General features: G+C 38.0%; 1 protein-coding gene across 3 annotated transcripts in view; it reads left to right on the forward strand.

Annotated features, from left to right (window-relative positions):
• Positions 1–5,505: 5,505 nt before the first annotated feature.
• Positions 5,506–27,036, forward strand: part of GRAMD1C (GRAM domain containing 1C) — an 88,714-nt gene continuing 67,183 nt past the window's right edge. Inside the window, exons 1-2 of one of the 3 annotated variants that reach the window (XM_033088715.1) lie at positions 5,506–5,580; positions 10,492–10,641. In XM_033088715.1, the coding sequence (XP_032944606.1) occupies positions 5,554–5,580; positions 10,492–10,641 (177 nt within the window). In that variant the 5' untranslated portion in view covers positions 5,506–5,553. The remainder of the gene's footprint in view (positions 5,581–10,491; positions 10,642–27,036) is intronic. The other 2 variants (XM_033088722.1, XM_033088731.1) reach the window with 2 other exon arrangements.

Genomic DNA, 27,036 nt, shown 5'->3' on the forward strand with positions numbered 1-27,036 from the left:
AAATATTGTTGATCAGAATTGACATACATCAGGCTGAAATGGCCAGATTTTATTAGCCCTGCCGCTTGGAATCCAGGTTCAAGCTGCCCTCGATGATGTGACCACCAGTTAGGTGGCGTCTTTAGACCAGACCTAGAAGGAGCTGACAGCTGAAGGTTGTCTGCTGACCACACTCCGGGCAGCGGGGCAGTAAGTCTTTCCTTGAAGGGGGCTCTGCACAGCATAACTGTGTCCATGTGATGGTTTTCAGAGGGAGACAGATGAATAGTATACATTTTAATGCATAAAGGCAAACATTTAGTATTTCATATCCAAACTTCGAGGATGAGAGGAGGCCAAACTAGAGAATGTTTTTTTTGTTGTTTTTTTTTTAAGATTTTATTGGGGAAGGGGAACAGGACTTTATTGGGGAACAGTGTGTACTTCCAGGACTTTTTCCAAGTCAAGTTGTTGTCCTCTCAATCTTAGTTGTGGAGGGCGCAGCTCAGCTCCAGGTCCAGTTGCTGCTGTTAGTTGCAGGGGGCGCAGCCCACCATCCCAACTGGGAGTCAAACTGGCAACCTTGTGGTAGAGAGGACGTGCTCCAACCAAATGAGCCATCCGGGAGCTCAGAGGCAGCTCAGCTCAAGGTGAGTGTTCAATCTTAGTTGCAGGGGGTGGAGCCCACCATCCCTTGCAGGAGTCAAGGAATCGAATTGGCTACCTTGTGGTTGAGAGCCCTCTGGCCCATGTGGGAATCAAACCGGCAGCCTTTGGAGTTAGGAGCACGGAGCTCCAACCACCTGAGCCACCGGGCTGGCCCAGTAAATAATTTTTAAGTGAGTCATTTTAAAAGAAAAATGTTAAGGGCAGAAAATTATAGGCAATAAGACATGGCAAAAATCATGAAGATAGTCTTCAAACCAAAATTTTAGCAACGTTACTTGTAAGTTAAAAGCCGGACTGTGTTACATTGCCTGTTAAAATATAAGTGCTTACTGAATACTTTTAAAAGGACCTCTTTTAAAAGGAATCTCCTTCTCAGGCTCAACTTCTAGGGAACTGAACTAAACACATTACCTTCCATTTCCTCCCTCTGTACCATTTTCTCTTCCATAGAAACTCATTGAGTAGAAAGAAATAAGTACTATGATTTTTCCAGCCATGATGAATATGGTCAGACAAGTATCTTGTGAGAATTTTTCACTAAAAGAAGGTGTTTAAATTGTAGACTTAATTATCAGAGGATTGAGAATTCAAGCCCTTTATCTTCATCTTCTATGTTTTTCTTCTGTTTTAGGATCTGAATCATGTAGAGGGGTTGTATTTTGTTTTAAATGCACTGCTGTGTGGTTCAATGCAAGATACTGATTGATATTTGTATTCGCTTCTTGGTTTCCAACAAAAATAGCTCCACAAAACACTAGATATTTTACAATTTATATAATTTTAGCATTGGGTTCTAATCACAATGAGCACGATTTCTATTCTTAGCTTTAGAAGGCAGAATTAAAGCACTTATCTATGAATTATAACTGCTAAATTGTACATGATCTCACTAGAGATTTTTAAAAAACGATACTCCTGTGGCCTGTTAGACTCAATGAAATAGATATGTAGTTTCTAAATATGTCTAATTTCCAGGAAGAGTATATATGAAGGAAAACATTGTCTCGCCATGTTTGATGATCTCTGAATTTAATTACACTATCAATAGTTTATTAGAAAACATTGGCTTATATCTTTGTAAAACAAAGCATTTCTACTTTAAATGGCAATTGTAAAATTGTGAGTTTAATAGATATCATTAAAGAAAAGCAATAGGGGATGCATGTGAGAGATGGCAGGTCAAATTTGGGTATGTTTATTTATTTAATATCATAGATATAGAGCTACATTAGATAATATAAGGCATCCCATTTCAAGGTGGGTTTAAATAATTCACAATTTAATGAAATGAAATCTAGAAACCCAACACCTTTAGCAAATGTCTTAAGAACTCTCTTGGCTTGCACTTCTGTCTTTTTACCCCAACGCTGGCTTCTACTTCACATGTATCCTTAGCTGTTATGAGTGTCTAAAGTTGATTTGTCCACTGGATCTCATCATACTCTCCCAGGAAATGTTACCCCTTTCTCTATCTTAGACCTGTTTTTCTCTGTCCAACTCTGCCCATTCTATGCTTGCACTTGTGCAACTGCAGAAAAACACACACCTGTGCCCGCTGGTTTCTCCATATTTTTTGACAGATTATAATAGTTTTTAATTATTTGAACTAGGAAGGTTGCAAGAATAGTACAAAGGCTTCCTACATACCCTTTACTCAGATTCCCCAGTTATTAACATTTCCATGTTTGCTTTATTTATTTTATGATTCTCTCTCTCTGCACATAAGTTTTTTCTGAATCATTTGAGAGTGAGTTAAACCTAGCTACATCAGTGAAACCTAAATAAATATACATCAGTATATTTCCTAAAAGAAGGACATTGTCATAACTGACCATAGCATAATTATCAAAAACAATATCAACATTGAATACTTTCTATAATCTAATCTGCAGACTATTCAAAGTGTTCCATTTGTCTCGATAATGTTTTTTAAAACACACACACACACACACACACACACACACACACACACACACACACAAATGTTTTTTTCTGGTTCAGGATCCAATCCAAGATCACACATTGCATTTAGTTGCCATATGTCTTTCATCTCCTTTAATACAGAAAAGCCCTTTAGTCTTTTTATGGCTTTCATGAGCTTGACATTTCTGAAGAATTCAAGTCAATTAGTTTGTAGAGTTCCTCAGTTTGAATTTGTCTGGTGTTTCCTCATGATTAGATTCAGAGTATGCAGTTTTGATGCTATATGTAGTTTTGACTTTGCTTTTGTTATTTAACAACATATTTGTATATCTTTCCATATCAGTACAAAGAATTTATTTTCTTTCCTTCTTTCTTTCTTTCTTTCTTTCTTTCTTCCTTCCTTCCTTCCTTCCTTCCTTCCTTCCTTCCTTCCTTCTTCTTCTTGTTCTTTTTTTTTTTTGCCATTATTTCTTCAGATATTCTTTCTGTCCCTTTCTCTCTCCTTCTATGACTTCCATTATGTGTATGTGGGTACACTTGATGGTGTTCCACAGATCTCTTAGATTCTGTTCTTTATTTCCTCACAGTCTTAAAACATTTCTGCTCCTTAGACTTGATCCTCTCAATTGAACTATCTTTAAGTTTGTATGCTGAAATCTGCTTTTGAACACCTCTACTGAATTTTTAATTTCCGTTGTTGTACTTTTCAACTCCAGAATTCCTATGTGGCTCCTTTTATCATTTCTTTATTACTCTTTGGTGAGACAGCATTCTCATTGGTCTCATCTTTTTACATGATTACCTTGAGCTCTTTGAGCATATATAAAATAGGTGATTTAAAGTTTTATCTGTTCAATGTCTAGGTTTCATTAGGGACAGCTTCCATTAATTTTTCTCTGTATATGGGCCATATTTTCTTGCTTCAAGTCTTGTAATTTTTTGTTGTAAACAGGACATTTTGAATATTATAGTGTGGCAACTTTGGAAATCAGATTGTTCCCATCCCCAGGGTTTGTTGTGGCTGCTTGTTCTGGTAGTTGTTGTTTGTTTGTTTAGACTTTTATGAATCTGTTTTTATGGTGGTAAAACATACACAACATAAAATTTACCATGTTATCCAGTTCAGTGGCATTAGTGCATTCATGTTGTTGCACAACCATCCCCACCATCCACCTTTAGAACTTTTTCATCTTTCCGAACTAAAACTCTGTCCCAATTAAACAGTAACTCCTCATTCTGTGTATCCCCCCACCTTGAAACCATCATTCTACTCTCTGTTCTCAATGAATCTGACTACTCTAGGTACCTCATAAGTGAACTCATTTTATAAAATTTAAAATTTTTAAAAATGTGTGGCCACAGACATCTGTTCTGTTGGCTTAGTGATCAGCTCATGATTTGACAGAGATTTCCTTAAATTCCTGGTAAGAAAGAAAGAAAGAAAGAAAGAAAGAAAGAAAGAAAGAAAGAAAGAGAGAGAGAGAGAGAGAGAGAGAGAGAGAGAGAGGCAGGAAGGAAGGAAGGAAGGAAGGAAGGAAAGAAAGAAAGAAAGAAAGAAAGAAAGAAAGAAAGAAAGAAAGAAAGAAAGAAAGAAAGAAAGAAAGAAAGAAAATAAAAGATGTCCCAGTCTCCGTATGTTTATTGTCATGCTTTCAAAACTCAGGCAGGCAGTTGACATCTCTACCTTAGCTTTCCCTTCCTGCTCATCAGAGCCAGAAGATCAACCAAACATGAGAGCTTAGGGCCTTCTCAGGTCTTTTCTCTGCATGCTCCCAACTCTGGTATAGGCTTGGTTTCCTAGATTCTCAGAAATTTGTGGGAGATTTTCAAAGCCTTTGTTCCACAAAGCATCTCATTCCCCAGCCTTTCCTCTCAAGCTTTTCATGTTGTTTCTTGTTTGCCTCAACTCTTTTACCTTACCCCAAGTGGCAGTGGCTAAGACATATGTCTTCAATGTTTTCAGCCAATGTCCCCCTCCCCCTTTAGGTGGCTGTCTCATCTCTGCGAGAGTCCTGAGTTAGGTGAAATAGGGTAAATCCTTGAGCTGGTCCTTCAGGAGCCACCAGGCAGGTCAAAACAAACAACCACAATTCATTGAGAATAAGTTCTGCATGGCTCCCTTCAATACTAGAAACCAGTACCAGGAATGTAGGCTATTGTGGAGCGCGGGATGTTACCAGGGTTAATTAAAATGTCACAAAGCCCTTTTACTGAGACCCAGCTGTTTTTTTAATTAAGCTTTCCCTTGATTGTTGTAAGTTTTGATTAGATACCAAAGTTCTGAATAAGTTTTTGCCAGCTTATTTGTTGTTTTTGTGGCGGTACAGACGTTCAGAGTTCCCTACTCTGCCATTTTTGTTGATCTTACTCCTTATTCTTAAAACAAAACAAAACAAAAAAACCCACATAATTCCAATGGATGGATTTACAGGTTTTTTTTTTCAGCCAGGCTTTTATTGAAGAATATTTGTTTCCAATTTTTGCTAATGCAAACAATTCTCCAATGAATAACTTTGCACATTATTTTACATGAGTGCAATTAAGTCTATAGGAAATACCCCAGAAGTAGAATTGCTGCAAGAGTGTATATATTTTGTAGTTTTTATAGTTATTGTCGAAGAGCTGTTGCCGAAGTGCTGTATCACTTTACACTTCCACCATGAGAATTCCTGTATTCCTAACAGTCTTGTCGACAGAATGTGTTATCAAACTTCTGTGTTTTTGTCAATCATCCTGATCCCTAGTAAAAATTGATCTCAGGCTAACAAAGTAACATCGCATCCTTAGAAGTTAGCCAAAGGGAGCGGGCCTCAACTGCCGCCAGAGGGCGCACGGCGCGCCGGCAGAACGGCGGTGGCCGTCTGAGGAAGGGCGGGCGGGCGGGGCACGTCGGGGCTGGGCGCGGGGCGCGTGCCTGGCAGCCCCCTCCCCGTGGCGAGGCGCGCGTGCGCGGTACCGCGGCGGGCGGCGGATGGAGCCGCGATGGAGGGCTCTCTGACTGTCCGCCAGGTAAGAGGCGCCTCGCTGGGGCGGGATCCCAAACGGTGGTTTCCCAGTTTTCTTCGCGATGGTTGTTTGAACCCTCTCAGATTATGATAATTAACTCCTCCCTTCCCTTTTCTTGGTGCTCTTTGGAGTCATGGGGAAAGTTGTTACCAAGGAAACGGTTTCCTGTACTTCCTGCGAGCCTTTGCCCTCTGGGCGGCGGTGGGTAGGTGTGCTGCTCTGTGGGCGTGGAGTGCGGGAATTTGGTCCCGAAATGACCAGTTCCAGATGTCTCAGCCGAAGGGCCCATGGCCTCAGGAATGCTCCGTTGTCATGATTCTGACCCAATCGTGTTGGTCCAGTTTCACCCCCTTCCGTTAACTATCAGCTCTTGATTAAAGGGCCCAGACTAGATAGTTTACATTAATGTGCTGACAACTACCACTGTGTTTTTGGTTTCAGCTCGTTTTGTTTGCTACTTTATTTAATAAACGGAAGAACTTTTCGATTAATCTTAAGGGTAAAAAACCTACTGTTGCTGCAGGAGTACCTACATTTTGGAACACTATCTTCATTACTTTTACATTGGCTCTGTGTATATATTTTACTTCAAGAGAATTGCAATCAGTGCGGTACTTTTTCTTTGAGTACCATTTTACAGTTTACAAAACGGTACAGGCACTCAAATAATGGTTGAATGAACAAATGATGAATGTAGTATTTCAGTTAATTCTCAAAACATTACTACTATGAAATAGGCAAGGTAGACATTCATGAACCCGATCAGTCATTCATTCAACTGTGTCCCTGGCACTGGGTGTTTGGGATGAGACAGTGAGCAACACAGAGGGATCCATGCTCTCCATGAACTTATTGTCTAGACTAGAGATAATCATACCCGTACTGTAGAGTGGAGAAAACAGATTTAGGGAGACTGTGTGACTACCAGTGACCACACAGCTAAGTTAGAGAGAGCATTCTTTTGTAGCCACTCTACAAATCCAGAATGGATCCCCCCACCCAAATTTGACTTGGATATAAAAAGTGACGATGCCACACACACACACCATGAAGGTATGAAGAGGTTTATTACATACATACAGGCTTGTTACTTATGTGCTTATATAATGAAAGGAAGAGCAGGGCAGACTTCTGTAGCAGATCGGAAAAGACTTGAAAGGGCAAGGACAGGAGGCTGGCCCCAGGGTTTTTATTGTGGTTAGGGGGCGGGGTCAGGGTGAGGGTTCCTGTGGGTGGTCAGAGGCTTGCTGAGTTTGACTCTTCCACCCACACACCAAAGGAAAGAGCACCCAGGCTTTCTTACCAACTGGCCCATTTGAGGGACAGGAGAAGAAGAGGTGGGGGGGGGGAGCTTAAAAGCTGTCAGCAAACAAACAAAAAAAACCCGAATGAGACTCCTTATTATACTTCACTCCTAGTGTTTGACTTACGAGTGTGACCGAAATATACCATATACTATTTTTCATTTAGTTGAATTTGAACTTAAGAAAGCCATCATGACTCTCGGTGAGGCCTGCAGGCTGAAGCCAGTAAGGAAGATAGAAGTTCCATTCAATGCCTTGTTCAAGAGTCCAATAATGTGTATTTTGAGAAATAAAATGAGTGCCTTGGTCACTGAGTAATGTCTGGAACTCTGATGGGGATAAGGAGTATCCTGGTGAGGCCTTTTGTTATGGCTTTAGTATATGTAGGGACTTGTGTGACTTTGATTTATGTTTTGAGTATCTATGAAGCAAGCGAGTTCCAGAGTTCTTTGCCCCAAAGGGCACGACGCTTAGGCAATGGCCTAAGAGTCTGCAAACATGTGCAGATGGCTCCAGTTGTTGGCCAGAGCTTCACTGGTAAGATGACTGTGGGAAGTTCAGCCAGTTGTACTTCTCTGTGGGCGTTTATCAGGGACATCCTGGTTAAGGGATGAAAAGCAGTAGGTCTCTAGCACGCTTCAGCATGTGTAATGGTGGTGATGTGTCCACTGAAAAGCAAGTTTGTCCATCAAAGCTTCAAAGGGAAGTTCGAAGAGTACAAACTCCTATTGCTGTTCACTCAGTCGAACCCAGGTTGCTCCCCAGGTATTCAAGGGGTTTAGAAGAGAGGTGACCTCTTCCAACACCATGACATCTGACAAAGGGATGAGGACAGAGGAGGCCATGCCCTCCTGCAGGTGGGATGTGCTGGACGGCTCAGACTTTGTTCTGTTCTGTAGAAAGGAGGACTCGGTGGCCGTGCTGAGCTGCAAGGTGTTGCTTCCAGGACCCAACGCATTGACGGGCAGCTGGGGATGGAGGGTCACAGGCTCCATGCCCAGAGAGTCCAGTATGCTGGCAGTAATTGCTGCTCTAATGGCTCTAATGGGGCTGAGGAGCTAGTTTCTTTCATCAGAAGCCTACGGACAACTTATGGACATTATAGGTGGTTCATAGACTCCAGGAGTCATGAAAAGAGGCTGCTTCAGTCTTCACAGTGAAGGATTGTGTTTGTGTGTCTGTGTGTGTGTTGGAGGGAGTAGCGTTAATGTGAATGTCGGTATATTACAATTGTGACACATTTTAGAATCTTTTTTGGGAGGAGGCTCCATTCAGGGTATGCTGTTTTGCAGTAACAGCATAAATAGGCTTAAGTAAAATGAGGGATATATTGCCTCCAGAACCCCCAAAAGCCTCAAAGATGGTGGGCTTGTTTTAATGTTGTGGGTGCTGATAGGGTCTATAGCCCTTGGTTTACCAAATAATTTCCAGGAATTTCACCGAGGTGTCAGGCCTTCCATTACGTGTGGGGCAATGGGCCATCCCCTTTTTGTGAGCTCTTTTGTGAGTATTTGTATGTCCTGAATGGGTATATCAAAAGAATGTCCTCAGAGAGGGATGTAATCAATGTAATCTCATACCTGTGTTCCTGGAGAAGAAGGGGATACAGTTAAGATTTTGCCTATAAAGACTGCATGTGATGGCAAGCCTTTTGGGGTACCTAATGTGTAGCTAGGTAAAGGTATATTGTGTACCTCTGGAGGTGAAAGCAAACTGTGCCTGAGAGAGGCCCTGAAATATTGAAAGGGACACTGAACAGAACATATTAGTCAAATTTATAATATCAAAACATTGATCTGTTTCTGATTGGATGGAGTCAGTAATTTTAATAGTTGGGTATAGGGGCCTTCATGAGTTGGACCACGGCATCAGGGATACAATAGTCAAGTGTGAAACACCGTTCATTCATTTTTCCAACTTTAACAAGACACTTTGGGCTCTTAAATGGAAAGGCAGTAGGGATAATCACTCTTTCACTAATTAATTCTTGTATAATAAATCTCAATCTTTGAAGCCGCTGTTTTATTTTACATTGATCTGTTTTAGCTATTCTCACTAGGGATTGGGGTGGGGTGGTTGGTCCATAGGGTTCCATTTTTTTAAAAAATTCAATTTGTAAGCTCCAAAGACGTATTAAATTTATTACTGATTGGGCCAGAGTGTCCACTTACACTATAGGTTATTTTAGGGCAATGTGTACTATGAGCAGGGAGAATGTAGGCAAGGCAGTAGTTCTGGGGGTTAAGGTGAGACGTACCTATTCGCTGTCTTATTTTATGTTGAGTAATTCCTCTAAGATTATTGGGAGTACCTGGTTTAAATTTAGTGAGATCTCCAAGTGTAGCTGTAGTTTGAGCCCAGTATTAATTAAAGCCATGAAGATTTGCCAATTGATGCATTTCAGCAGATGTTGACGTTAATTCAAAACCTTTGCTGTAGAGGTGGAAAAACCAACCTTTACCTATTGTTGTATAAATTATTTTAATAAGTTTTAGATTTCCAACTTCACCAAATTGTGTTTCCAAGTTTTGTTTCAATTTTCGGTTTGCTTGTTTATTTATTTGTTTCTTTCCCTTGTATCCAATTTTGTCTCTTTTCCTCTCTCTTTTTATGGTTAGGGAATATACGCCTGTCCGCCCTTTCATATTTATAAATTGTTTCCTCCAGAGAGCCTCAACTCAGTAGCACCAGGGTTAGGTGCATCCCCTATGGGTACTTTATAGAGTGTAAGAACCCCAGGATTAAGTTGAGCTTGAATTAACCCTTTGCTGTGCCACATGGGTGCCATGGGTGCTTCTCTCTGTAACCCCAAGGGTCAGGATTTGTGGCACAACAGAGGTATAGGTGGCAGCGGCAGCAGCAGAGGTATTTAAGGGTCCTGGTGAGCTTTGTGCTCTTATAAGGGCCGCTCCCCCTTCCCCTCCACACCTCCCTTTTCTTCTCTTCTTTTGTTGACTCCAAAATGACTGCTCTTTCATGAGTGACCACTGGATGGGCCCATATCTTGCATAGGGTGTAATCTTTCCCCTGAGCGCTCTATAGATGGGTGCCAATGCCTGGTTGAGACATCTGATTCGTTTATTTGAACTCCACTATTTGTATAAACCAGAGATAATTTACCAATTTCCCTACCAAGAGACAGTGTGGTTGTTTGCACTTTTTTAGTATTACAAATATTGTTGACTCCACGGGCACATTAAATTGCTGGGTTGTAGTGTATACCCTTCTTAGGCTCTATGAGGCATTGCAAATTATTCTCCAAAGAGGTTGAACCAGTTGTCATTCCATTAGGTTTTTTTTTTTTTTTTTTTTTTTTTTTTACTGTTTGTTTCTCTAGCTGACTGTGAACTTCTGGAGACTCAGGACTTTGTTTTATTCATTTTTGAATTCCTAATGCCAACTAAACTACCTAACAAATGGTAGTAGTTGGAAAATATTTGTTGCATGTATAAATGTATGAACTATGGAAGCAAAACTATATTAATGACTATTTTCTGCAAGCTTAAATGTCCTTTTCAAGTTAATTTATGTACTTTGAACATTACTTCATTTCTTTTTAAAATGGGTATTTCTCAATAAGTAATTTAAATTGTTTGATACTTGTTCCCAGGTGATAAATGAAGGGGATTCAAGCTTTGCCACCGAGTCACAGGAAGAGTTAGAGGAAAATCCTAGTCCAATTGTGGATGAGAGTAATTTAGTGTCAGCTAAAAAACAGGGGCCACATTTACATAACTGGAGTGGCGACTGGAGCTTTTGGGTAATATTTTTTCCTTTCTTATACCTTCACTTTAATTTTAAATGCTAATTTTCTTTAGGGCTACAGAAATTCATATAATATTTGTAATATTTTCTTATTACCTTCTAGATTTCAGGTATTTAAGTTTTAGTCCCGAGTCCCAAATACATTTCTGATTGTGCCCTCCTTTGGCCACTAGGACGCACTGTTGTCTGGTTTGATGGAGTGGAATTACCTGCTTCAGTTTCCCTGGCAGAAAACTATACCACAGAATCGGATTGCACTTACCATTGTTCTCTGTACTGGTAAAAGACCAACATTATACAGAAACCGTATTTCTAAAAGTTCCTGAGAAGCCAGCTATTTTACACAATTTTGATGTAAAGATTTAGCTCTTGTACCTAAAAGGAAGTTTAACAATGTTTGACCTGTAGTGTATAATGATTGTAAGACAGGTTTTAAAGTTAGGCGTTTCATATTCTGTTTGCGCTGTGCTCACTGGGTCGCATAACCTGGATATGCTTCAGGTTTCCCCACTGTAAAATGAGACTACTGCTTGTTGACTAGGTGCATAGTCTTTTGGTAAGCACATTTCTGTTACCATGCGGATGCTAGCAATTATTATATTAAAGGGCTCATTCTAAATCTAGCAATTTCTATAAGAGTTATGAGCCATTTGGTAGAATCTGGTATAATGCAACTGTAAGTGAAATTCATATAAGATTATAAGGCATATATGGTGCCAATATTAATTTATTAGAAAGCTGATCTCTTGAGGATTAGGTATACTTGGCAGAATTTCTAATAATTTTAGAGTAGGCCAAAAAAGACATATTATTAACAGGTTGTAAGGATTTGTACAAGTACCATAATTCTGTTCAGAATTGGCAGAATTGGCATTATTTTTGGTCACAGTTGGAGAAAGTTTATGATGATTGTAGTGTTTTGACCCTTCTGCACTGTGATTTTTATAGCTTATGTTATAGATTGGAAAACCTTTATAGTTCCAAGGGATATGTGCAAGATTAAACAGTTACTGTGGTTACTCTTGGCAGACTTGCTGCAAGAAATAGGGTAAAGCAAGAGAAGCAAAAAGCAAGGGAATGAAGATATAGAAATAGAAGGAGGGAGAGAAATAAAAGAGTATGTGTTTTACAGCTTTGCAACGAAATTGTAGTATTTGGGACTAGAATACTCAGCATCATATGTCAGCTGATTAAAAATGCAGAATCCTTGGCCCAGCCGCAGACCTACTTAATTAGAATCTTCATTTTCACAAGATTTCCAAGGGATTTGCATGCACATTCAAGCTTGAGAAGCACTGGTTTGGAGTGTAGAAGGTCTACTTTTGCTCAGTTCAGGTCTCTATGCTGATTGCAAGAACTTTTATTTTCAGGAATTTTTATATGAATTCACATGGAATAGACTTAAAGACAAATGCAACATATCAGAAGTTTTACTGACTTTTCCAGAGGGGACTTACCCAGAAACCAGAACTATCAGCATGCAGAAGCAAAGAAAAATAAAAAAGAACCCGAATAGTTAAATCAAAGTTTGTGCTGCTATATATTGTCTAAGAGGAGAATTCCTCAAGTCTTCATTTGGAATTTCTTTAATACATTTTTTTATAAGCCTAATAAATAATTCATTTTGTAGTTGAATAGAATATTGGAGATGGGAATTATTTGGTGATAACACACAGATAGTAGTAAGAAGTGACAGCAGAAGCTCAAAAATGTAGCAACCTGGGCCTCTGAATATGGCAGCCAAAGGTCTATGTAAATAATTTGGCTTTAATATTGTACTATAACTGGTAGAAATGATATGTAAGAAGTCTGGAAAATAATGTACTTCTCTGCTATTTTAAATCCATCTGCTTCTATCACTGACTCCACCATGTTGCCATTTTTATGTTCTGGCAATAAAGTAGGAGTTGAATGAGTACAGTAAAATGGTAGAGTTCACTGATGGACCCATAATTAACACAAGGAAGACCAGTAGTACAACAGGAAAATATTCATGAGGCACATGACTTGGTAGTTAAACAAAGAATTAAAAGAATGTCAGAGCCATTTCACTGGAACATCCAAGGAATCTGGATTTGTTGTACCTTTTCACTTTTGGAAGATTTCTACCAAAAAGGATTAATAACCTTTTTTCCCCCCCAATACATGACTTTTATTGCATCTTTAAAATATCACAAATAAGCCTGAGGAATTGCTTGACATCTTGGCGTTTCTGAAGCTGGATAACTTAGGTCTTATTTATCAGCCTGCAGAACTGCTTCTTTTTCAGGAACATAGATCCCAAAATTTTCTAATATCCTTCTTTTGAAATGTGGCTTGTTGAATCAAAACAGCTGAATATGATACAAGTTCAAAATCATTTCCCTCAAGAATTAACTCATTCTGGAGATACTAATCATTCTTGACATGCTGAATAAGCAATACCTGACCTCATCTGAACCCTGTGGATGTATTTTTCACCCCCAAAATTTCAGATTTCAACAAGAGAACCATTCCCCTGAATAACGATGTTGACGGGGAAGTGAGCACACACAGGCCTCATCTTGTAACGGAAGCCCAACGTAACACCCTTGGTTATGTTCTGTACATGACTACAGAGAGTGCCAACGATAGGCAAAAAAGCAAGGACTGATAACTTTTATTATTATTTTTTTAATGGAGGGCGCAGCTCATGCAAGAATCGAACCGGCAACCTTGGTGTTATTAGCACCACGCTCTAACCAACTGAGCTAACCCGAGTTTTGGTATTTAAAGAGTTAAGCTCCAGAGGCCTGGAAAATTCACTAACGTAGAATAACTCATATATTCTGGCCTGGTTAATTCAATTGTTCCACAGTAGTGAATTCAGAGGGCAGCATGATATAACTGAACAAATTGGAAATTGGAAACAAAACATCTGGGGTAGAGTGTATGCTCTGTCCCTGGTGATTTCACCTTGTGGTGCTTTTAACAATGTACTTTAACCTGTCTGGCCTCAGGGTGACTCACATATAAAATTAGAAATTGGGCCACAGTATTGCAACATTGGTATGTCTTGAATCAATAGGAGAAAAAAGGGGGTTTATGGCTATTATGAGCAAGTGTTCATAATCTCTAGTTCTGATAGCTATCAGTCATAAAAAACTCTGGGCGTACTCAGTGGGTGTACGTTACCTGGGGAACACCTTTCCTGAAGATTGTCCCAGTGGTAAAAAGGGTGAAAAGTCCTGGATAAGGGGACCTACTATTTGTAATATTGGAAAATATATTTTGATGATTTCTCATAATTAAAAAAATTGTGAAAACTTAAAAGGATACAAGAAAGTGAACCAAAGTTTATTGAAGTATTTTTTTTTTCCCTGAAGTTGATTTCCTTTAGACCCTATCCATTTAATCTTGTGCTGCTTAACAGATTGGCTAGTAAGTATGAGTAAGTCACCATAGCAATTGATAGTGATATCAACAGCGGCAGATTTTCTATTTCAACCCTATAATATAAAGATAGGAATATTAATTATTGTATTTGTTTTAGTTTTTATTTAAAAATGAAAATATTTAATCCTAGTATATGGGAAATGAATTGCATTATTAACTATTTATTTATTTTTTATTAGTTTCAGGTGTACAAGGCAACGTAATAGTTAGACATTTAGACTCCTCGTAAAGTGATAACCCACCCCCTGGGCTACTACCCCTCTGACATCTTATATAGCTGTTACAGTACCATTGACCATCTTTCCTATGTTGTATTCCACATCCCGTGACTATATATACCTATATATTTAGTTATAGTTGACATTCAATATTATTCTACTTCAGCTTCAGGTGTATAGCAAGCACATTGGTCAGGCATCTACACAGTCTATGAAGTGATCCCCCTGGTAAGTCCAGCGCCCATCTGGCACTTTACATGATCTTTACAACATTGTTGATTCTGTTCTCCATACTGTATTAACTACCAATTTGTATTTCTTAATACCTTCACCTTTTTCACCCTGCCCTCACTCGCATTCCCATCTATCACCCTGATAGATCTAGTACTTATCTGGCACCTTATGTTTTAATAGAAAATATTTAGATTTGAATTTTTCTAGATCACAGTCAAGTTTTTTCTAAATGTACAAGACTCTACTTTATCATTTACTTATAGCATGATCATAGTCATATCATTCACAGGTAAGCTTTTCTACTTGTAAGTGGGGGGTAAAACTTGCCACACATCTGATTTAGAGGTACATCATGTGGATTAATTAATATTGCACTGGTAAATAATGAAACAAAAAGCCCAAGAGGATTAATTAGTATGTTTGTAACATATTTTGGCAACTTTGGAGAAGACTTCCTAAAATCCTGTGTTGTCTTCCACAACATATCTCGAATTTATTCAACCTAAAAAGATACTTCACATTTTCACTTTGATAAATGATAAAAAAGAATAAAGCCATTTTCCAATGTCTCTTAGATTAAAAGCATATTTTGTCCAATTAAAAATTTCAATTATAGATAGATATTGTTTGAAAACCTAGATACCTTTTAATACTTTCAGATTTAATTAGAAAGGAATAGGGACTAACATTTATGGAAATATGGAGATAGGACTATTTAACTTAAAAGCTCCTCTGCCTCACCTGAAACTAACGAAAAAAAAAAGCTCCTCTGCCTCAACGTGCTTAGAAATGCTGGATGAAATGTTATAAACATCTTTTTTAAATGCATGTCGCGGCTCACAAAATAGCAAGGGAAATACCTAAGGGCTCAAAAAAGCAGAGGGAACTGATTACCAGAGTTGTAAGCACACGAGCTAATGCTGAGGCAGCCCTGAGGAGTTTATTAGTCTCAGTAACTAAAGCATTAATGGCCACACTGGAATAGGAGATGATGCCATGGATTTGTATGAGTTGGAACTAAGAACTGTTCATAAAGCCATGACTCTCGAAGAGTTCTACCTTCTGTGAAAGGTAGACTAGGAAAAAATCCATGTACATCTGCAGGTTGAAGATAAGCTTATCTGTCCAAACTTAGGCTTGGGGCGGTAGGGGGTGGGAAGTCTTTCTGATAGCATGTAACTGTAGTTCATCTCATGAAGTTTTGGGACTTGAATTTAATACTTTATGAGCGAGCAGAAGGAGATTGAATAAATAGCATATCAGACCCTTAAAAAATTGAGCTAAAACTATCAGGTAAATACTATAAACTAACCATTTGATGTTATCAAAGATTTAATAGAAAGAGTTAAAAATATGATAAATGGATAAGACATTCTTAAAAACACTAGGCAGATTTGAAAAACAACCAAATACAACTTCTAGAAATGAATACTACAGTCAATGAAGTAATAATTTAAAAATTCAGTCGACATTGGAAATAGCAGCTAAAGAGAAAATCTGTAAACTGAAAGATATATATGAGGAAATTATTCAGATTGTACCACTGAGAGAGAGAGAATATTTGAGAGAGAATGGGTTAAGATAGAAGAAAAGTAGAGAAGGTCATTTTGGATCTAATAAAGTTTCAGAAGGTGAACATAGAGAGTGAGCATTAGGCAATATCCAAAGAGATACCCACTTTTGATGAAAGACTTCAGAATCAGGAGCTACAGTGAGTCTGTCATAGGATAAACTATAGAGAGTATGTGAGCAGACACATTATAATAGAAGTGGCAAAGATAGATATACATGAATTAAGATAGGAATAGTCTTATTAGGTCATTTGAGTTTTTTCTATATGCCAGACTGTTTAAGTGAACAGGACAGTTGTTTATACCATTCTGGAGCTGACAGTCCAGAATGGAAAATGTGTAGTATACAAATAAGGAAACGTGTAATATGTCAGGCAGTGATAAGAGCTCTGAAATCAATAAGAGAATGTAAAGGTGTAGAGAATCACTGGGGAGGTAGTAGCATTTTTAGTCAGGAAAAGGTTCTCTGAGAAGGTCATTTGAAAGAGCCCTATATAGGGTTAGGAGTGGAGGACAAAGGAAAAAAGCAAACGAATTATGTGAGGAAGCAGAAAGGGGAGTGATATTCTAGGGAAAGGCCCGAGTCAGGAATGAGATTGGCTTGTTTGCTAAATAGTTTCCTTAGAGGCTCAGATATGGTGAGGGAAAGAGACTATTCAAGGATAATGATTCCTAGGTTTCTGATCAGTGCAACAAGGTACATGGATCCACCATTTAGGAGAAGACAAAGACTGGGGGAGAAGTAGGTTTGAGATATTGATATGTTGATATGTTGTATTTTGATATGTTGTATTTTCATTCAGTTCAATGTAATTTTTGGTTTTCCTTGAGACTTCTTTGGCTCATGTATTATTTGGAAATATGTTGTTTAGTGTCTAAGTTTGGAGATTTTTGTGCTACATTTCTGTTACTCATTTCTAAATTGATTCCATCGTGGTCAGAAAATACACTCTATTTCATTTATCTTAAATGTTTTGAGATCTATCTTGGTATATATTCCAATACACTTGATATTATCGGTCTTTAAATTTTTGCTAAACTTAATAATTTGAAATGGTACTTTAGAGAATCTTGATGAACTAGACAAATTCCTTGGAGAACAAGAACTACTTAAATTGACTCAAGAAGAAATAGAAAATCTGAATAGAGCTATAACAAAGAAAGAAATTGAGTTTGTTTAAAAAAATAAAAAACAAAACAAAAGCAAAACAAGAAATAAAATCGCAAAGAAGAGCTCAGTACCTGAAAGATTCTACCAAATATTTAAAGAATTAACACAAATCTTTTAAAAACTTTTTCCAAAAAAAAAAGTGTGGGGGGCGGAGAGGGAACACTTCCAAATCATTTCATGAGACTAGTATTACCCTGATTCTAAAACCAAAATTAATCACAAATTTTATCCATCAGCCGTGAACAAATTGAAAATGAAATTTTAAAAAATTCCATTTCTAGTAGCATCAAAAGAATACAATACTTAGGAATAAACTTAACAAAAGAAGTGTAAGACTTGTGCACTGAAAACTACAAAAACTCACTGAAAAAATTTTAAAAAGTAAGTAAATGGAAAGATATTCCATGTTCATGTATTGGAAGATTTAATATTGTTAAGATGGCAATACTCCCCAAACTAATCTGATGTACAAATTCACAGTCATCCTATCAAAATACCAACTGGCTTTGTGTGTGTGTGTATGTGTGTGTGTGTGTGTGTGTGTGTAAATTTACAGCTAAATCTAAGTTCACATGAAAATGCAAGGGACCCAGAATATCCAAGATAATCTTGAAAAAGAACAAAGTTGGAAGAGGCACACTTCCTGATTTCAAAACTTCCAACACAACTACATTATGTGGCCCTGACATAAGACTAGATATGTAGATTAATGGAATAGAATTGAGAGTCCAGAAATAAACTTAGATTTAAGGTCAACTGATATTGACAAGGGTGCCAAAAATATTTAATCATTGCAACTAAATGGGTTAGGGTGGTGGGGGTGGAGGTGGGGAGATGTTGGGTTAAGGGGTACAAACTTGTACTTAGAAGATGAATAAGCTTTGGAGATCTAATACAAAGCATTGTGATTATAGTTAACAGTACTGTATTATATACTTTAAAGTTGCTAAGAAACTAGATCTTAAATGTTCCCACCACAAAAAAAAAATGATAATTATGGGACATGATGGAGGTGTTAGCTAATGCTATGGTTGTAATCATATTGCACTATAGAAATGTATCAAGTCAACATAATGTTATATGCCAGTCATATCTCAACAATTTTTTAAAAATTAGTTTCAGGTGTACAATGCAACATAACAGTTAGACAGTTACACCCCTCACAAAGTGATAACCTCCATCCCCCAAGCTACTACCCCTCCGACATCTTATATAGCTTCTCAACTTTTCTTTTTTAAATAGAGAAAGACTGAATGCTTCCTCCCTAAGATCAGAAAAAAAATCTTTAGTGTAAAAATAGCATGAAATAATTTGAATAAATTATAATAAGTTTTGAAACTGTGGAACTTAAGTGTTCAGATAAATACAAATTTTAGGAATTTTTTTTTAAATTTGGAAATTGGAAAAATATATAAAGAAGAAAAGTAAAATTACTTGTGTTTTCACCAACCAGAGAAAACTATTTTGCGATGTTTCCTTTTCATTTTTTCTATGTATGTGTGAGAATTTTTTCCTTTGGCATAATTGGAATCAGTATGTCTATGTACATTTCTGTTTCCTTTTTTTAAAAGTTCGACCTACTGAACTTTTCCTCAGGCCATTAAAAATTCTTTAGACTCTCGAGTTTTACTGAGTGTTGTATACCATCATAGTAATGTTTACAAATTTATTTGACTAGTCTGTTTTTCTAGACATTTAGATTGTTTCCAAATTTATTATCATTATAAGCATTGCATTAAAAATGAGCATTTTTAAATAAAGTCTACATCGAAATGTTTTTTTCTTTAGAATATTAGAATTAGTAGAATTACTAGAATAAGTAGAATTACTTGATTCAAGTCTGCATATTGTCTTTTGATATGTATTGCAAACATTTTTAAGAAAAATAGTATCAATTTATATTCCTAGCTGTAGTGTGTGAGTATATACTAATCTCATTACACTTTATCCTCTTATGTAGTAAAATAAATTTGAAATCTTCATTTTAGTGAAAAGTCTTTCTAAAATTAGATTATCCTTGATGAAACATGTCATCTTTATAAACACTAATTTTTACTCTTGTTATTCAATTGTTGCATATAAATGCTTCTCAAAGCATAGATTGACTTAAAAAATAGAATACATTCTTTTCTTAAATGAGTGGTAAAGAAGATTGATTGTTTTGTTGCCTACAACCACATACGAGATCTGACAGTTAAGTTCTCAAACTCATCCTAGAGAAAGTGGTACCGTGTTTCTCCAAAAATAAGACCTAGCTGGACCATCAGCTCTAATGCGTCTTTTGGAGCAAAAATTAATGTAAGACCCGGTATTATATTATATTATATTATGTTATACCCAGTATTATATCATATTATACCAGGTCTTATATTATATTAAAATACGACTTGGTCTTATGTTAATTTTTGCTCCAAAAGATGCATTAGAGCTGATGGTCCAGCTAGGTCTTATTTTCAGGGAAACACGGTACCTACCTCATTGCTGAATATCACTACAGTGACCTTCCAAGTACTCCCCTGGGGAAGCTATGCACCGATGCCAGTGCCTAGTCCACCCTTCAAAGCAATTTTGGGACTCTTTTTCTGGAATGGCCATCAGAGCTGTCATCGTATTACCCTGATGTCCTGAATGTCATCAAAATGTCTTCCTTTCAATATTTCCTTTATCTTCAGGTAAACAAGAAGTCACTGGGGGCCAGATCAGGTGAGTAGGGAGGGTGTTCCAGTACAGTGATTTGTTTACTGGCTAAAAAGTCCCTCACAGACAGTGCCGTGTGAGCTGGTGCATTGTCGTGATGCAAGAGCCGTAAATTGTTGGCGAAAACTTCAGTTTGTCTAATTTTGTCACGCAGCCTTTTCAGCACTTCCAAATAATAAACTTGGTTAACTCTTTGTCTAGTTGGTACAAATTCATAATGAATAATCCAGCTGATATCAAAAAAGGTTAGCAACATGGTTGCAATTAGCTCGCACGAACTTAGTTGTCAGACCTGTTCCTTATGTAGATCAGTTTCTCACTTTCTTTACGAATTCTTGACACATTCCTAGTAGCGCTAATGGAATGCTTTTATGTATGTATGTATGTATGTATTTATTTCTTTATATTAGTTTCAGGTGAAGGGTATTCTTTAGTGCGATGTTTCCCTGGTAAAATTGATAGATTCTGATCTCCAGGAGTTTTGCTTAGAGGCTCTTTTTGTTTGTTTGTTTGTATAGATATCCTCTGAGTCAGTTTTCTTGAAATATCCAACAAGGTCATATGCATACTAATTTTTGACTGAGAGTTCTTCACAGCACATCTTAAACCATTCTGGCCAACGAATGTGACTCATGTTCTTTAACCTAGTATTGCTCTCTATTTATCTTGCTTGGGGTTTGTATAGTTTCTTGAATATTTGCTGTCTGTCATCAGATTTGGAATGTTTTTAGCCATTATTACTACAGATATTACATCTACCTCATTGTCTCTCCCTTCCTGGAACTCCCGGTGCATGCGTGTTGAACCTTCTCACGGAATCCTCAGACCCTCATTCTTTCTTCTCTGCTTTCCATCATTCTTGTAGAAACATTTTAGTGCAATGTTACCTTCTTTCAGAGAGGATTTTCATATATTCTATCAAGGAGTCTGAGATCACCTTATTCCATTTTCAAGGATTAAGATGACTTGAATCTGGGCTCTAGTGTATGTGTTGTTGATTTGTGATTTTATTCTGTTGTTGACAGAGAACGTACTTTGTATGGTTTCAGTCCTTTTAAATTTATTGAAATTTGTTTTGCGACTTAGCATGTTGTCTATTCTGGAGAATGATCTGTGTGTACTTGAAAAGAATGCATATTCTGCACTTGCTGAATGAAGTGTTTTATAATGGCCAGTAAGGTTTAGTTGGTGGATAATGTCACCCTCCCCCCACAACCCACAGTTTTATTGAGATATAATTGACAAATAAAATTGTAAGCTATTTAAAGTGTACGTTGTGATGATTTGATGCACATATACATTGTCAAAGAATACATCCCATCTAGTTAATTAACGTATCCATCACCTTACATATTATTATTATTGTTATTTTTGGTGAGAACATTAAGTTCTCAACAAATGTGAATTTCAATTATACAATACAGTGTTATCAACTGTAGTCATCATGTCCTACATTAGATCCTCAGACCTTATTCATTTTATAGGTGAAAGTTTGTACACTTTTACCAGTCTCTTATTACCCCTACCCTGAAGCCCCTGGCAACCACTTTCTACTCTCTGTTTCTATGCATTTGATTTTTTATTTAGATTCCACATTAAAGTGATACCTCCCAATATTTGTTTTTCTCTGTTTGGCTTATTTCACTTTGCATAATGCCCTCAAGGTCCATCCATGTTGTTATAAATGGTTGGATAATGTTGTTAAAGTCTTCTATATCTTTGCTGATTTTCTGTCTACTTATTCTATCAGTTATTGAGAATAGTTTATTGGTATCTCTAACTTTTTTAAAATAATTTTTTTATTTTTCAATTAAGTTTAAATTCAACATTATATTAGTTTCAGGTGTACAAAGTAGTGATGAGACATTTACATAACTTAGGAAGTGATCACCCCATTAAATCTAGTACCCATCTGACACCATACATAGTTATTACAATATTATTGCCTATATTTCTCATGCTATAACCTACATCCCCATGACTACTGTGTAACAACCAATTTGTACTTCTTAACACCTTCCCTTTTGTAAGCCACCCCCCTCCCATCTGGCAACCATCGAAATGTTCTCTGTATCTATGAGTTTGTTTCTGTTTGTTTATTTTGTTCTTTAGATTCCACATATAAGACATATTGCATCTGCCTTTCTCTGTCTGACATACTCCACTCAGCACAATACCCTCCAGGTCCACCCATGCCTCCGCAGATGGCAAGAACCCATTCGCTTCCATGGCTGAGCAACATTCCATTGTATGTGTACCACCTATCTATTCATCCATTGATGGACACCCAGGCTGCCTCCACATCTTAGCCATTGTAGTCAATGCTGCAATGAATATATGGATGCACGTGGCCCTTCAAAGTAGTGTTTTCGGTTTCTTTGGATAAATAAAAACACTGGTTATAAGGATGCTCGATGATCTCAGTGAGAAGTTCAACACAGAGATAGGAAGCAGGATTACTGGGCTCTGGTGCCTGCCTAGTCTGCCCCTTGGGTGTGTGTGTTGTCCTTGGAGGCGGCTGGGTAGTGTTCCAGCTCATTCTGAAGCTGGTCACCAGGTGTGCTGGCCCTGGGGCCTCCTGAGAGTGGCCCTGCCACAGGCCTAGTTTAGTTGCAGCCTGTGCTCTGCCCAGGGCCAATTGACATGCTCCACAAAACAACTCGCAAATGGCCGCCCCTGTGCTGGGCTTGGAGTTACCTGGCAGAGGCTAGGCTTTGAATCAAGGCTCGCTGCTGCCAGTGCTGGGTTTGAGGCAGCTCAGCAAGAGGTATGGGGCATTCTGAGGCCAGATGATGCTTATTTGGGGTTTGTGATCCTTTGTGAGATTTTAGGAAAGTTTACTCATATGGCATGAGTCAAGACAGGCTGCTTGTATGGAAAAGCCACTGGAGGTGTGTCATGCAGGGTGTCAGGCGGGGTCTCAGCTCCCACTCCCCACATAAGAACGCAGGATATGGTAAGGCCAAAAAGGAACACCCACGGAGCCATAGATAGGGGAGTCATACCACTATAGTCTCGCTGGCGGCTGGGTTGGAGACACAAGAAGCAGGATCCACATGATCTGCAACCTACCGTTTGCTTTTCTGCCGACCAACCCCACCTTGCTAGCTGCAATCCGCCCTGCTAACTGCAATCCGCTCTTGCTAGCTCAGCCACCGTCTTCTTGCTAGTCCCCATTTTTTGCTAGTGTAGCCACAGCCGTTATATTAGTGGCCAATGGCTCACTGGTTACAGCCGACGGTCAACTAGCCACAGCTGATGGCCATCCAATCACAGTTGATGGCCATTTACTACCCGAGTGAGCACCTTTCCATGTGAGGCCGAGAGCCTGGACACTGCATTCCTGGCTCTGTCCCCACAAGGTGGCTTGGATGGGGTGGGGTTCTGCAACTAGGGTGGAGCGGGGTTTCAGGGAATCACCAGGGTGGGGCGAACAGCATTAGCTTGGTTGATGGGGACTCAGATATGGTGCTCGCCTAAGTTTGCATGCCGGTAGGGGAGAGTGCTCAATAAAGTAACAATAGATTCTGCCAGCTCCTCCGTCCATCTAAGAGAAAGCTGCCCCTCCAACCCTTGACCTGAAGCCAGACAACTCACTTCCTTTCTGTCTCTGGCGCCTTTCAAGCTGCTGCCCCAGTCCTAGAACTTAGAATGAGTTTGTCAGTGAGTAAGTGTGTGCGAGCCCTTTAAGAGGAGCACCTGGGACTCCTGTAGCCCTCCGTTTCACTCAGCTACAATCTCTGCTGGTTTTCACAGCCAGAAGTTTTGGGGACTTCTCTTCCTGGCACTGGAACCCTGGGCTGGGGAGCCTCACTCCTCACGGGGGACCTCTGCAGTTAAGATATCCCTTCCAATTTTTAACCACCACACGCAGATGTGGGACTAGCCTGTTCCACGTCTCCATCCTTCCAGTCAGTCTTGGAGTGGTTTCTTCTGTATGTCCTTAGTTATAGGACTTCTGTTCAGCTGGACTTCAGGCGATTCTCAATGACGGTTGTTCTGTAATTTAGTTGTAGTTTTGATGTGGTCATGATAGGAGCAAGCACATCATTTACCTACTCTACCATCTAGACCTGAAATGGTATCTCAAACTCATGTTAAATGGTCTGTTTTTCAATTGTGTGTCAGTTTTTGCTTCATGTATTTGGGGCTTTGTTTTTAATTGTGTGTATATTTATAATTGTTGTATCTTCCACTCATGTTGACCTTTTTATTATTAAAAAAGTATCTCTTAGTGTCTAGTAATATTTTTTGTTTTGAAGTCTATTTCAGCTGATAGTAATATAGCCACTCAAGTTCTCTTGTGGTTACTGTTTGCATGGTATATCGTTTCTATCCTTTCACTTTCAGCCTCTTTGTGTTTTGGATCTAAGGTGTCTGTCTCTTGTAGACAGCATATAGTTGGGTCTATTTTTATTCAGTTTGACAGTCTCTGTGTTTAGTCCATTTATATTTATTGCAGTTATAATAAGGTTGTATTTATGAGTATCTGTTTTGCTATTTTTTTTCACTATGTTTCATGTCTTTGTTGTTTTTCCTTTTTTTCTTTCATTCATTCATTCTTTTATATGAAATATGTTTTAATTCCTTTTGGTTTAAAATTTTATTTGAGGGTTTTTTAATTCATTGCTGAAGGATTACACTATACATATTAACTTCTTACAGTAACTTTAGATTACTAACCTAATTCTGCTAAAATATTGAACCTTTGCTTCAACCTAACTTCATTACCTCTCCCCTCCCTTTCTTCTATTGTCATATTCATTGCTCCTGTATATCTTATAAACCCAACAATACAGCATTATAATTATTGCTTTTAGATTCTTAGGTCTTTTAAAGATGTTAAGAGAGACATTGGAAAATAGATTTATTTATATACTTTTAAAAATATTTACCCACATATTTCCACTTCTGGTGCTCTTTATTTCTTCTTGTGAATTTGAATTACCATATTGTGTCATTTCTTTGCAGCCTGAAGGACTTGCTTTATTCTTTCTTTAAGGCAGGTCTGCTGTCTCCATTGTTTTATAATGAGATGCCAGCCATTAATTATACTGGTTTATACCTGCATGTATGAGTCATTTTTCTCTTGCTGCTTTCAAGTTCTTCTTTGTCCTTCAGCAATTTTTTTTTGCAGTTAAAAGTCTTATTTATTTTTTAAATGTACCCTCAAATAATTGCTATTCATATAATAAACTTTATATACATCATCTCATTTTAGCTTCACCTGTATGCTAGGAAGTATTGTGTTTTCCCAAAAATAAAACCGGGCTTATATTAATTTTTGCTCCAAAAGATGCATTAGGGCTTACGTTCAGGGGATGCCATCCTGAAAAATCATGCTAGGGCTTATTTTCCAGTTAGGTCTTATTTTGGGGGAAACATGGTAGGTATCATTAGGTTTCATAGGTAAGGGGACAGGTACAGGAAATCAAGTGACTTTCCAAGGCAGCAGAGTTGGGCTCTGAATCCACGTCTCTCTGAAGCCCAAGTTGTTAACCAATATGTGCAACCTTTCTATCGAAGGTCTAATCAAATATCGATTCTTTATTCTCTGTACTTAATTTTCTTTTTTTCTTTTTAATTTATTGGGGTGACAATTGTTTGTAAAATTACATAGATTTCAGGTGTACAATTCTGTATTAAATCATCTATAAATCCCATTGTGTGTTCACCACCCAGAGTCAGTTCTCCTTCCATCACCATATATTTGATCCCCCTGACCTTCATCTCCCACCTCCCACCCCCCTTACCCTCTGGTAACCACTAAACTATTGTCTGTGTCTATGAGTTTTTGTTTCTCATTTGTTTGTCTTGTTCTCTTGTTGTTTTTGGTTTATATACCACATGTCAGTGAAATCATGTGGTTCTCTGCTTTTTCTGTCTGACTTATTTCGCTTAGCATCATACTCTCAAGATCCATCCATGTTGTCACAAATGTTCCTGTATCATCTTTACTTACTGCCGAATAGTATTCCATTGTGTACATATACCACAACTTCTTTATCCATTCATCTATCGAAGGACATTTTGGTTGTTTCCATGTCTTGGCCACCGTAAACAAAGCTTCCATGAACATTGGAGCACACATGTCTTTATGTATAAATGTTTTCAGATTTTTTTTGGTAAATACCCAGGAGAGGGATTGCTGGGTCATATGGTAATTCTATTCGTAATTGTTTGAGGAACCTCCACATTGCCTTCCATAACGGCTGCACCTGTCTGCATTCCCACCAACAGTGTATGAGGGTTCCTTTTTCTCCACAGCCTCTCCAACACTTGTTACTATTTGTCTTGTTGATGATAGCCATTCTGACTGGGGTGAGGTGATATCTCATTGTGGTTTTTATTTGCATTTCTCTGATGATTAGTGATGTTGAGCATTTTTTCATATGTCTATTTGCCATTTGTATGTCCTCTTTGGAGAAATGTCTCTTCAGGTCCTCTGCCCATTTTTCAATTGGGTTGTTTGTTTTTTTTGTTGTTGAGTTGCATGAGTTCCTTGTATATTTTGGATATTAGCCTCTTATCGGAGGCACTGTTTGCAAAAATCTTCTCCCATTCACTTGGTTGCCTCTTTATTTTGTCGATGGTTTCTTTTGCTGTGCAGAAGCTTTTAAGTTTGATATAGTCCCATTCGTTTATTTTAGCTTTTACTTCCCTTGCCTTTGGAGTCAAATTCATAAAATGCTCTTTGAACCCAAGGTCCAAGTCCTTCAGCAATTTAACTGTGATATGTTTAAGTGTGAATTGCTTTTCTTTATCCTACTTGTGGTTCATTGAGCTTCTTTGATATATAGATTAGTGTTTTTTATTATATTTTGAAAGTTTTAACCATATCTTGAGATATATTTCTGCGTCTCCTTTTCTTTCTGACACTCCCATTACATATATTTTGAGTCACTAAATGTTGTTCCACAGGTCTCTGAGTCTTTTCATTTTCCACAGTCTTTTTCATTTTATTTTTCAAATTGGATAATTTTTACTAATTTCTCTTCAGGTTCACTGGTTCTTTCTCTGCCATTTTAAATCTTTTGTTGAGCTCCTGTAGTGATTATTTTTATTTCAGTTATTGTAGTTTTCAA

This window comes from Rhinolophus ferrumequinum, chromosome 2, assembly GCF_004115265.2.
Source record: "Rhinolophus ferrumequinum isolate MPI-CBG mRhiFer1 chromosome 2, mRhiFer1_v1.p, whole genome shotgun sequence".
In the NCBI taxonomy this organism is placed as follows: domain Eukaryota; kingdom Metazoa; phylum Chordata; class Mammalia; order Chiroptera; family Rhinolophidae; genus Rhinolophus; species Rhinolophus ferrumequinum.